The 13,273-nt window shown below is 39.2% G+C and overlaps 1 protein-coding gene across 2 annotated transcripts in view; it reads right to left on the bottom strand.

Moving 5' to 3' along the window:
- Positions 1 to 1,466: 1,466 nt before the first annotated feature.
- The window catches only part of ACVR2A (activin A receptor type 2A), a 55,069-nt gene continuing 43,262 nt past the window's right edge, over positions 1,467 to 13,273 (bottom strand). For both annotated transcript variants that reach the window (XM_033164370.1, XM_033164377.1), the window contains 7 exons: positions 11,292 to 11,435; positions 10,034 to 10,177; positions 8,580 to 8,725; positions 6,690 to 6,804; positions 5,917 to 6,055; positions 4,110 to 4,240; positions 1,467 to 3,045 (listed from right to left, as the gene is read on the bottom strand). In XM_033164370.1, the coding sequence (XP_033020261.1) occupies positions 2,851 to 3,045; positions 4,110 to 4,240; positions 5,917 to 6,055; positions 6,690 to 6,804; positions 8,580 to 8,725; positions 10,034 to 10,177; positions 11,292 to 11,435 (1,014 nt within the window). In that variant the 3' untranslated portion in view covers positions 1,467 to 2,850. The remainder of the gene's footprint in view (positions 3,046 to 4,109; positions 4,241 to 5,916; positions 6,056 to 6,689; positions 6,805 to 8,579; positions 8,726 to 10,033; positions 10,178 to 11,291; positions 11,436 to 13,273) is intronic.

Below are 13,273 nucleotides of genomic sequence, written 5' to 3'. Positions count from 1 at the left end.
TATAAGTTCTTAGCATCTAACACAAACTGAAAAGATATTGCAGGGTTTAGACTTCTGGGTTGATCACAAAACTGGCTATCAGTTAAATTCTGTGGCAATTATATGGCAGCCAACTAAGTAGATACAGGCAAACCAAAGACAACTGAAAGCTTGAGCCATAGCCCTAGCTTTTCTTCACGAGTCAAAAATACAAGGTAAACCACCCGAGCTGGCCAGATCCACACACGTTGTATGGTTCAAATACAAAAAGCAACAATGGTCACAATATCTGCCAGAAAGCAGAGCATCCTAGCTCAGCCTTTCTCTCTCTTAATATGTGGCTTTATTTGTGGGTCTTGGCTTAAGCATTTTAAAACTTGCCCACCTCTACATTTTCCGCATAAGTTGGAAAGAAAGATGTTGAGGTTCTCTGAAATATCTTAAATATGGATCTACAGTTTGGTGAATTTTAGCAATTTCACAGATTCTACCAAAATAGCTTTTAAAATTAAGATATTTTTTCTGAACAATTCATGATAATTATCTAAAAATCTGAATAAAGGTACTTATTGGGGATTTCAAAAGTCTTTAAAAAGGGGGGGGGGGTGGAGACATTACCCCATTTGATTGTCAAGTTCTGATGATTTTCCCTATATGACCTGCAAACGGAAATGCATTAGCAAAAATACACAAGAGAAAAGTCGCCACCTGGCTCAGGGATCATATTGGTGGAAATTAGTGTTTGATGGAAAGCTGCTCTATTAAATATTGGAGTAGATTCTCCAAAGCAAACATGGCATCCGAGTTTTAAAATTGTTATTGTATTTACATGTTTCTGGATAATCACCAATACACAGTTCCTACATTGTCCTAATATCTGTCCATTTGGATATTTTCAGGCAAGACTTCTTGAGTTGTTATATCAAGCCCTAGAATCAGAAGTGAGCACATAATTTAACTTAGTCCAAATAAAAATAATAATGATTCAAAGTCCCTCTGTCAACAAAGAAAAATAGCTATTGTGCCCAACAGTATTTTTAACCCAATTAGACCATGGGGTTCCTAACGGCTACAAAAAAAAAGATAAATTAAAAAAACCTCTGGGTGGTATGCCAGTTACACACAAAACAACTCTGCTATTACTGCTCTTCCTAGGAAGTTTGGTGATCAAAATTTTGTTAATAAATAATTCTTATTTGTTCCCAGAGATTTGGTACATAAGAAAACACTGTGGCTTAAATAAATAACTGTTACAAGAACATTCACAGTGAACTTCTGATTGAGACATTAAAAAACACTATTTTAAAGTCTAATGCACCTGACCAGAATCTTGTAACACTGGCTACTGTTGGTTCTGTACTTTAGTTTTAGACAGTTAACTTACTTTGGCCTGTGTACATGTAGCTGATCAAATAACTCTAGTCTATTATTACTTTTGAGAAGTACTTTGGCACCTGTCTACCTGCTGCCCAGTTACTAGAGTTTTCTTTTTTTATGGTAAGGCTTAACTTCTTAAATGCCTATAATTCTTGAATACAGTAGTGTAAATTTAAAGTTGTAGGGTTGTTTTTTCTAGACTGCTACATTGTAATCTCTACAGAAATAATTGCATTTGATGGCAAGCATATATTGAGAGCGAATGTGTGACTTATTTTTAATTTAGTGACCACAGGGCAAACCTATGCATCACAGAAAAATATTACTCTGACAAGTCGGCACCAAAAATCAAGTGTTGTGAAGCTGCAAAAGGCAACACATGAAGAGTGAGGAGTTCTGGGTAATGAAGCTTCCTGAGGTGATCCTGAAACAGTGATACAGAAGGTGTTGTATCCTGTTTAGTGAAACAGAAAATACACTAGGCAGAACATTAACATACATAGATTGGGGGAAAAAAATCTTCCTTAAAAAGAATTAAAATTAAGAGCTTTCCAGTGCCATAGCTCACATAAAAAATTATTTTTTTAAGTCATGCTTAAATCTTTAAAATATTGTCACACAGCAAACCTAAATAATATTTAGTAAAATAAATGTATGCAATATTTTGGGAAGTGGAGGTAAAATAAAGCTTTAAACTAAAAACCAGGGAATTTTGCCATTTCAAACAATACTTTTGTATGCACAAGCTAGAACACAGAAAGGCTAATACCACTGTTTTAGGAATGGCCATTGTCTGTTGGCATGAAGCACAGCTTACCATCTTTTTATTTAAAAAAAACCCACTGTGAATCTGTAATACATATTTTACAAAATTCAGATCAATCATTTCAGTTTTGTTAGTGTTGTCAATTTAGCATAGGTGGAACTGAGGTATACCTTGTTGAGGGAGGTTAAGTAATGCTTGGAAGCCTTTTTTGCTAGATCCCACGTTGATTACATAGAACAGCAGCACACTAAACATTCACAAGCTGTGTCATATTGGCATTACAATAGTCATTTATATAAACACAACAGCAAATGCAATAAAAACAAGTTACCCTTTTTTCTTAAATCTGAAATGAAATGTTTGATTTAAAAAAAATAGCAGTAGTTCATTTTAAGGAATTAGTGTCTCTGACATATTAAGAAATACAATGTCAGCTTTTAAAATATTTCACTAGCCAGGATAGGTCCATGTTCTTCAAATAAGTTCCTGAAACATCACCTTGCTGTATTCTCAGTCCCACGTCCTTCTGGCATATGCAAGGAATGCAGTAAGTCTCCTGGATTCATGTCTGGAGTAGGGCAAGGAGGCGTCTTCCTACTCACACTCCAAAGACAAACTTACCATTCCATAATTTCACGCAGAGAAAACTGTTGAGCAGAAACAGGCCCATTAGCTTAGCAGCTCCAGTTCAGAGTCTGATGGGTAAAGATGTGTGACCATTGTAGCTATCATAGACTGGATTCTTTGGGAGGAAAGTCTACATTTGTCACCATGGTGACCACAGTCACAATGTCCTCTGTTGTTATAATGTTTGTTAGTCTTTGCATCTGAATAATCCTTTCCTCTACACAGCCTGCTGATAATCGAGCTTCTGCGTCATGATCCCAACACTCTTCTATTGTTTCACACAGCATTGCCATTCCCTAAAAAGGAAGGTGTATAAATTACATTAAATACAAAGTAATCATCATCAACAACATAATTAGAATGGAAACATTCAATTTTTGACGTAAGCTGTAAAGCCTGTGATAATCTTAGAAGAAACTTGAATCCCTCTTATAGTAACACATACGCATTTAAAAACAGAGTTGATAATCTCCCATTTGGAGAACTCTAAACATTCTGTACATGAGGCTGCTCTTGAAGATGGCTTGGAAACTGCCTAATTCTGCAGCTAGCATTTGGATTGGGGCTGCAGAAAGTGTATTACACTTGCATGCACTTGCTACCAATTAACCAGGTGTCCAATTCAAGATCATGGTTATCAACTTTTAACATTCTAAAGGAGAAAAATCCTGTGAAACCATTACTGTATATAGAAACATTATTGCTAGTATTAATGGCAACTTGCAAAGAAGTAACATTGCAAGCCAATTTTCATTCAATAAGCTTTCTTGCAAACAGTGGCTGAGCCACTTGAGTTTTTGCACTCTATGAGACAAGACAATTTTTTACTATTTTAAACACCTGAAGTATACAGTACCACAAAATGATTCACATTTTTTTAAATGATCGTTCTTACATGCTCTTTTATAAATCTGATTTTTACTACACAGAGAGAGCAAGACCAACAGTTGTAGTTGCTTCTGCATAACATAGTTTACCTTTCTACCTAACCAACTTGAAACACCAGTAAGATCTGGCAGAAGATAGTCACAATGTAATCCCATAGAAATCAACTGGATCTAAGTTAACTGTGACAAGGCCCCATTCATTACTTTTAAAATGCTCAATTTATGCTCAATTGTGCCCATGATTTCCCCCCTGAACTTGTTAAACATGTTAAACAGCTGAATATGTTACTGCCTTCAAATAAACACCTGAAAGATGGTAAAACTTTTTAAACATCTGTTTGTCTTCTCCAAAAATATACCTGAATCTTAGTTTCACTATAGATTTTTTAAAACAACATTTCTGCAGGTGAAATTTCATTTAATGACAAATGGAAGCTTCAATATTACCCTGCAAGTTTGAGCATATTACTTACAGCATGCTTCTGCCAACACTCTCGCAAAACAGGCCTCTTCTTTTTATGCACTACAACCTCCTGCATATCTTCAAGGGAGGGATGCTGGCCCACCTCTTCCTCAAAAGGCAACATGTACTCATCCACAGGTCCTATATTTTAAAAAAGATAAACTGTTAGGTAAATCACATTTAAGCATCTTTCTTCCATGCTGCTTAGGTAGATCACTAGGCTAAAAGTTGGCAACATGCCCATGGCTGTTCATTGAGCATAATGAATGGTTCATGCACCTATCTTCTACAGAATGTAGGGTTCAATTCACAATTTCAGTTAAGCTTCTATTATCAGTAAAATATTGACAGTCAAGATGTTCCATCCAAATGCTTGCATGTGGGAACTTAAAAATTGTGGTATGGGGGAATCTCCATATTCCAGAAGCCCATCTTGTGCAGCAACTTGGGGTCAGTGGTTCTTTTAAGTTTGTCCTTTTAGGGCATAGTTATAGCACTTCAGTACACAATGTCCCCAAAGAACAGTCAGTTTGCCCTCCAAGCAATAAAAACTGCTGAGGGTAACATGCCATGCCAGGATGTTTCTATAAAGGTAACAACTCACTCCAATGTTCAGTTGAAGTTAATTACAACCTGTCAGGGAACTGTCCCCGGCTCAGCGCAGGGTGGTGGTTGAAGGGCTCTCGGGATGCTACAGAGAGCCCCGGCCCCACCTGACCAGCAGCACCTCCTCTTCCAGCGGAGGAAGCAGCGAGGCTTCCAGTGGGGAGGGGCATGCAGCTCAGGGGCTTGAGAGCAAAGGCTCTGGGGGTGTTGGAGAGACCCTGCACCCCCCTCGCAGAGCGGGCGAGGAGGGAGACATGCCATTTCCTTCGCCCCAAATGCGCAGATGGGTGAAACGCAAGGAGGGGAGGCGGAGATTTGGGATACCGAAACTCTTATGTTGGGGTCCCAGCCGGAAGGGGCCACTCCCGGATTCTGCTAGTGACCGATACGGTCATGTTTTTCATCACTCTGCACTGTATAAATAGTTTGCACAATAAAACTGTTAAAAGACAGTTCGGACTCATGCCTGCTTACTCGTGAGCAACGCAACGCGGACCTGACACAACCCGAAATACATTTTATTCTATAATACATTTATGTTTGATCAGTTTGGGTTGATGGCTTAGGGCTTACTCAGAGTTCATTCACACATGTTCAGATATCCGTATTAATCAATGGGTGGCCATCTCAACACTCTGCTTTTGCAAGGTATCTACAAATACCTTTTGGAAAACCACTTCTGCTCCCTTCTGTAAGGTGAATTCACCTTGCTTCAACCCTGCATTCTGTAATTATATGTAAGATTATCTGCTCCACTCCCACATTGCTGAAAGACTGCAGAAAAGAGTAGAAACAGATTGCACTACAGACTGCTTCAAGAGTGAGAATTTGATTAAGCTATTACTTGCTCCTGGTAACCTCCTACATGGGTAGATTTCAAGATGAGTGGGCTGTTTGCTGACTCCGGTCAGATGCTGTTTTCTGAGTTCTGTACCAACACTCATGGACAAGTTTTGCTTTAATTTCTCTTTATATGTATCCAGCAGAAAGAATGTGAGCTTAGAACAAGTTTGGGAAACCCCAGCTTAAAAGCAATGGAGTGCAGCACAAGGTAAGATGCAGAAGAGCCCCTCCAGATGTCCCTTTTATTCTGAACTTGAAATATACTCAGTCGCATAGTGATTTAATGCTCTTTATTGCAGCTCGTAAAACAGTGAGCGAATCCCCCCCAACCTGTTCATGTGTGTACAATGCACATACATTTTACTTACCGTCTGATGCAGTACATCGCGATGCTAGTTCCCACAGGACTAGTCCCATGGCATACATGTCTATTCTCAAAAATGCATCCCGCTGGAAGTTTATGGCACCTTCTAGCACTTCTGGAGCCATATATCTTCGGGTTCCAACCTTGAAAATAAATAATCACTAAATGTTAGGGTCACAATATGTAATTTTAAAACATTGTTAATTGCCATTCGAATGGAAATTACGTAAAGGTCTGAAGTCTTTCATTTGACTTTGGAACAGCTTACATTCTAAACCAAAATAAAATAATAACATTTCTTAACAAGTAAGCTGCCCAGAAAATTGCTTACTAAAAGAGCATTATTATTATTTTATTGTTTTTTATGTTTCAGTAGCCCTCTATATTCTTTCAAAAAGGCAAATAAAGGAATTAAGAGATACGAGAACTGTTCGCAAAGGTGTGTGCTCCATCCTGCCCCAAAAGTTACATATATCTATGTTTTAGATCTCTTTCAGGCTTCATAAGGGGAAGGAGAACCATGTCTGAAATCAAACTAAAAGTTTAAATTTGCCTACTTAGTATTAGTTTCTCTGCAGTATTAAAGTGCTTGTGTCAATGATTACTATGCCACAGTTTATCAAGAGAAAAAAGCATTCAAAACTGATGTGATAGACCTATTCTGATTTTCTTAACAACAATTCTACAAGCCTCCTCCCTCTCATGGAAAACTTCAGAAAATATGGCAAATTATTTCAATCACAAAAAGAATCACAATTCTTTAAACTTTAAACTTACCTGACCATGTGTGTCACCTGCCGACTTCCCAGCCTCAAATTTTAAAGCAAGGCCGAAGTCAGCAATACAAGCTGTAAGATTATTTTTCAACAACACATTCTTGCTTTTGATGTCCCTTGAAAAAAAGAAAACACACACCAATATAAAAATTGCTACACGATCACAAAGCTTAAAAATACCTTGCTGAACAACATCTGCATATGTTTGAACCTCAGCTTAGATTTACTCATTAAGTGTAACTGTCATCAGGGGCTCACAAATGTTGGCTTTTACAAAGCTGTAAGCAGTGATCACTAGCAACCCTTGGGCCATCTGAGTCCTGTACGAGAAGGAAGGCTGTTTGCTCTTAAGGTGCATCTCTCTGCTGCAGCCCGTTCAAAATCCTGAAGGGAAGGGAGACAAATCATTCCACCATTCCACTATAGAGAATTGAGTAGAGGGCAGAAAGGAGAGGCCGTTTCTCTCCTAACCATTTAAAAGGATAAAAATATGAATTGGGGAGAGGATCCTGAACTCACGCTCATTTCATGCCATTATCGCAGTTTGTTCTTTTTAAAAGATTGCTTTCATTGGGCCAAGTGAAGGAATAGTAATGGTTGTAAGAACTACCATAAGCCACTTCAGAGAGGTTTTCAGTTTGCCAACTTTACTTCACAAGCTTCACAAATCTGGGGCAGAAAGCTGGGGTTTCAGACCTTTTCTGTATTTGTGATCCTGCAAGGAGGCATGGGAAAACTAAAACCCGAACTCCCCTTGCCGTTGGGCACAACTCAACACAGGTAAACAATTATTTTTGAATTCTTCCCAAGGCCTAGTCTTAAACTGAAGGGGTGAAGGCACCTGCTGTTTTTAGCATCAAAATATGCAGTCATATAATTAAAGAGTAACAAGTTTTCTTGCCCTTCAATGCCACAAGCATCTCCATGAGAAATACATTCATCCATCGAAACTAATATTGGTATCTAGTGTATTGTTCCACTGCTTATGTAATGGAAAAGTGGCTTTTCATAATGTAAGTATCACTCTAATAGTATTTAAGAGAAAGAAATGTGTCAGATGGCACTTTCAAACTCACTTTTTAGAGCAGAGGGGGGTAGGGGGGGTGTCGCTTTTAGCCAGTGGGCTTCATTCCCTCACACATTTCCCCATCCAGGCAAAAGCAAGAGGAATCACCAAGGTTCAAGGACATGTTCTAGCCTGGCAAAAGCACTCCAGGAGGGCATGGTGAAGGCCCAGTGAGAGAGATGGGCTTAGGAGAATCCTGTGGAACAGATAAAGCAGTGCGGGGAGGGGCACATTTGGGTCCTGGGCCTGAGGTTCTCCTCCTGTTTCAGAAGCTTTTTTATAAAGTGGTCTAAAGTTTTTTTATGTGAAAAAATATACTTACATTATGAAAAGCCACTTTTCCATTACATAAGCAGTGGAACAATACACTAGATACCAATATTAGTTTCGATGGATGAATGTATTTCTCATGGAGATGCTTGTGGCATTGAAGGGCAAGAAAACTTGTTACTCTTTAATTATATGACTGCATCAGATGTGGTTGGAATTAGGTAAATGAGATGGAAATTATACTATTTAAAATGTTTTTATTTTAATGAAGATTTTATCTTCTTAACTCTTTTTTATTTTCATCGTAATGAGTACTTTGCACACTACAGTTGTAAATAAATGATATGTAAACTGTCAAAAGAAATATTATCAATTAAATTTGGCAACCAACACACAAATGTTGCTTTTCATAACTCTAAACATGATATACTTCTTACAGTCATGCAATCACATAAAATAATACAACTACTGGACCTCTGAAGGAATGTGAAGTTAATTTATTCTGTTTACATTTAAGATGTAGTGACAGTTCAACTAGTGTGTGAGATCTCTTACCTATGGGATATAGCTGGTTTGTGTCCATCTTTTAAACCAGGGATGTCCTCATGAAGGTACGCCAAACCTCTAGCCATACTTTCCGCAATGTGACATAGCTCATTCCATGAGACTACATTAGCCTTCAAGAAGTCAGTAAGCGAACCCTGAACAGAGAATTTTGAAAAATTACATCTTATAGATTTTCAACATACCCCCCCAAAAAACCGACAATAACAAAAAACTAGTACAAGTGTCACAGCTGCAGATCTTTGCAAGTGCTCCAAAATACACAAAGATGTTTTTGACTAGCATAGGCTTCTCCTTATTCACTACAATATCAAGACAGAGCCACACAATTTCCAATCCTGCTGCAAGAAGGAATTTTGCATACACATTTAGAATGCAGCTCTGATAAGTGCCTTGACTAGGATGCACGCCTGTTAGAGATGACATGGTAACTGTTTGATTTCCAATGTAACAATTATCCTGAACTCCCCTTTCAGTCTAATTCTATCAGATTTACTCATAGGGGAAAAAATAGCTACTGGTAAGCAAGCACGGGCTTTAGAACTGGAAAGGTGCATGGAAATTTCCAAGGAACGTAGAGAATAAAGGTAAAGGTAAAGGGACCCCTGACCATTAGGTCCAGTTGTGGATGACTCTGGGGTTGCGGTGCTCATCTCGCTTTACTGGCTGAGGGAGCTGGTGTACAGCTTCCGGGTCATGTGGCCAGCATGACTAAGCCGCTTCTGGCGAACCAGAGCATTGCGCAGAAACACCGATTACCTTCCCGCTGGAGTGGTACCTATTTATCTACTTGCACTTTGACGTGCTTTCGAACTGCTAGGTTGACAGGAGCAGGGACCGAGCAACGGGAGCTCACCCCATTGCGGGGATTCGAACCGCCAACCTTCTTATCGACAAGCCCTAGGCTCTGTAGTTTAACCCACAGTACCACCCATGTCCCATAACGTAGAAAATAGCACACACATTTAGGCACCCATCCTAATTACATCCACAGTTCTAAAACCATAGATACCCAAGATACTGTGTGCCTAAGATCATAGGGTAGGGAACTCAGTGGGAATACAGAGAAGGTTTCATACCACAAGGTCTGCTCAACAGAACTGAGAGTAAAATTAAAAGTCATTAGCTCTGTGGATATAAACCACACTGCATATTTGTTTGTTTTAAAGAATGGGAGGATAAACATAATATATATAGGGCAGGGGTGGGAGTTCGTGCTGAGCTTTTAACATAAGTCTAAATATGGCAGAAGCAAGAATGCGCCTTTTTTTGCAATATACATTGGCAGCAAACACTCATTGTTTGAGGGCCAGAACTACTTTTAATAGCCTGTTGAAGTACAGATGCTTTAGGACTATACCCCAAATCCATTTTCTTATAGTAAACATTTTTTCAGAGATGGGGGGCTGTTCTGAAAAATGTAGTACTTGACAAAAACAACAAACCTTTTCATGAAACGCTGTTATTAGCCACAAATCAACATCAATGTTGGTGCCTCGTTTCTCAGCACCAATAAACTGTAGTATGTTTTCATGCTTCATTCCAGGCAAGCTGTATATTTCATATTCATTTTGCCATGACTGTTTGTCCTTAAAAAGAAAAAAGAGTGTTTTAATATATTCAAAATGTCAATTAAAAATCTCTTCTGCACTTCCATAACGTTGTTTCCCCCATTCACTGTCAAAAGAAAACCAGTCTTTTATATAATCATCCAATTAAGCACTGCTAATCTTTGCATTTTAGGAGACCTGGAAAATACGGACCTGTGTCCATTTAGACACAACGGGTTGGATCCAGATTAGGAATGGTATCCAACTTATTTGTTCCATCAGGACAAGGATTTCTGCTTGTGCAATGGAACTTCTCCCCCTCTTCCGGGTACCCCCAGAACAGATTTAGGGGATGTAGGGACAGAAGGGCGGGAAATTCCACTGTGCAAGTAGAAATCCTTGCACTGATGGAGCAAGTTGGGATTGCAGTCTATGGGTTAGGTATCCAGCTAACCCTACTACATGGGAGTAAATACTGTTGATTTCATTGGGGCTTACTTCTGGATAGGCAGAGTTGGGATTACAGCCCAAATTAGTTTCAATGAATTCAAAGGGGCTTACTCCCAGGTAAGTGAGGCTAGGACTGCAAACTTAAGTGAAATCAATGGAAATTAGCAAAAACAGTAACCCTAACATCAAGGTGCCAGACCCTTAATGTGTGTCACATATGATAATAAACTTCATTTAAATCCCAGACAAACAATTGGCTTTTCAAGTTTTTACTAAATAAATAATAATAATAATTTATTATTTATACCCCGCCCATCTGGCAGGATTTCCCCAGCCACTCTGGGCAACTCCCATTTCCTCAGTTAGCTTTGCATGGGAGGCCATGGCACTTTGGGAAGCTAAAGTCTCCAAACCATTCCGAAGTTTAGAGAGTCTCTGATGCAGCTCAATATGATGCCTTATTAACAGTGAAATTCAACTTAAATAAGATAGAATTATTCAAAACACCCTGATTTGTCTCGTAACTCATGGTACCCACAGAGTTGCTGCACCCTAGATAGATACACATAGGTTGCTGTAATTTTACTCTTTTCAGAACAGTGTAAGGAAGAAGTTCCAGCATTTCTCTGGATTGTACATGCAACAATTTGCAAAGAAGTTGTAATTCACAGCAGTGCAGCACTTAATAAGGATATTTATATACCTGCATTGGGAATATTTTCACAGCTACATATTCATTTAACAACTGAGCTTTCCAGACACAGCCAAATCTTCCCCTAGCTTTGATCTCTAGTAATTGCAGTGGCTTCAGGCCCATCAGTGGCGATGGAGGTGGTGGTCCAGGATCCTAGAAACAACAGATAAACCCATTAAACTCCAGTTTTCTGTAATATAATCTTCTAGCATGGAGAAGGGGAAACATACACATTTGGGTGGGGCTCAAGTTCTGTCAATAAAATTTACAGCAGAAGGCAAACTGGGCTTTTAATACAGCAGTGTCCCAAACCTTACCAAGACCGTATTTGTGGAGATAGTTGAATGGCTGTACCTGTGTCTCCTTGAAAAAATATTTTTCAAAACACATTACAATAAGCAGCCATACATCGGCACCAAGTATTTCCTAGGGCACAGCTGAAACTATGACCCAAGAGAACTACTGAAGAACTGAGGCCCTTTAAGCTGTGTGTATCAGCTTCTGTAACAGTCAGCATACAGGTTGTGACTACTTTTGCCAGGTGTAATTGCAGGGCTAGACGAGATAGCAAGACCACTTTTTAGGCAAGCATACCATTTCATTTAACACTGTAAAAACCTACAGTGCCTATTTTAGACATTTCCTATCTAAACAAACACAGGCTTCCCTCGTCTATGAAGCCATTTTGCTTGACAATGAATAGGTATCAGAAAAGATTTAGCCACACGAGACCAAATATGTGGAACAAATTTTCCAAATGATAAGCAAGTTATGCAAATACATAAAGAGCAGTTTGTTTATCTATATGCACTCCCACTTCTGCTGATATGTCACCTGGATTCCCCATCCCACTTTGCTGTATACATTGGGCACTCTTTGGACTCAGCCAGAGGGAAGGCGGTTGTTCAATTTTTATTCCTTCTTTCCTTTACAGAAGAGCTCTTTCTCAAACAGCCAACTTTTACCTTTAATATGCAACTTCCTACCTAGCTTGCCTTGCCCTTACTCCAAAGGTGGGGAACCTCCAGCCCAAACTTAGGCCACCAGCCTTCCTCATTTGGCTTGAGAGGCTGTTTGGGGTTGCCACACCATCCCAACCTACACAAATCAGATGTGGGGTCACTAATGACAGGCCTTCAAAGGACAATTGGGAGATTAATGTAGGCTCCCAGCTGTTCTTTTACTCCTCACCACCCACCAGGGCCTTGCTCAAGGAAGGGGATACGGTTTCCATAGAATAAAAACCACTTCTCAATGTGTTTATCCTTTTCCCGTCAAACATTGAGGGGCGGAGGCCAGGTCAGTTTTCTGTTCCCCCTCCCCACCCTGTTGCTGCAGGAAGTGAGAAAGAAGTATGCTTCCTACCCTCACTTCTTGCAGTCGGGGTGGGTGGAGACACCAAAGGGAAGCAAGGCTTTCTTCCATATGTTCCTACCCCTCTGCAGCTGTCACTGTGCAAATTTGTCAGTACCCTGAACACACCCTCCATTCAATTCCAAACTCTGATCTTTGCAGCACAGCACAGCAAATGTTAAAGCTGGCAAGAGGTTAAACTAATGAATTGCTGTTTCTGTAGCTCTCTTTACTAGCCCCTGTATAAAAGGTTACAAAAAGGCAACTTTCAAATATATTGTGGGGTTCTGCTTTCTGACCGTAGCAAACTGAATCAAGCCATTAATTTATTTCATTTACCAATTATAATCTATGAATTACAGTCAGTCAAACTACTACTTGCATTTATTTCACATTTTCTGGATATTTTCTTCTAGCAACATGCCATAGCTATAAAAATAGGAGTTACTAATAACTAATAAATCCTCATTGAAAACAAGAAGCAATGCAGTGTCAATGAAGATTAGTACAGATGGATAATAACTGATTAATGCAGAATATGCAGAACCTTTAAAAACAGATTCAGTTAAATAAGTTCTCTATGTAATAAACAACTCATCTGCCTTCAGATATATTTCATGGAAGGGGGAGCATGAATA

The sequence above is a fragment of the Lacerta agilis genome, chromosome 1, assembly GCF_009819535.1.
Source record: "Lacerta agilis isolate rLacAgi1 chromosome 1, rLacAgi1.pri, whole genome shotgun sequence".
Lineage (NCBI taxonomy): Eukaryota > Metazoa > Chordata > Lepidosauria > Squamata > Lacertidae > Lacerta > Lacerta agilis.
This window is presented reverse-complemented; position numbering and strand designations above follow the sequence as displayed.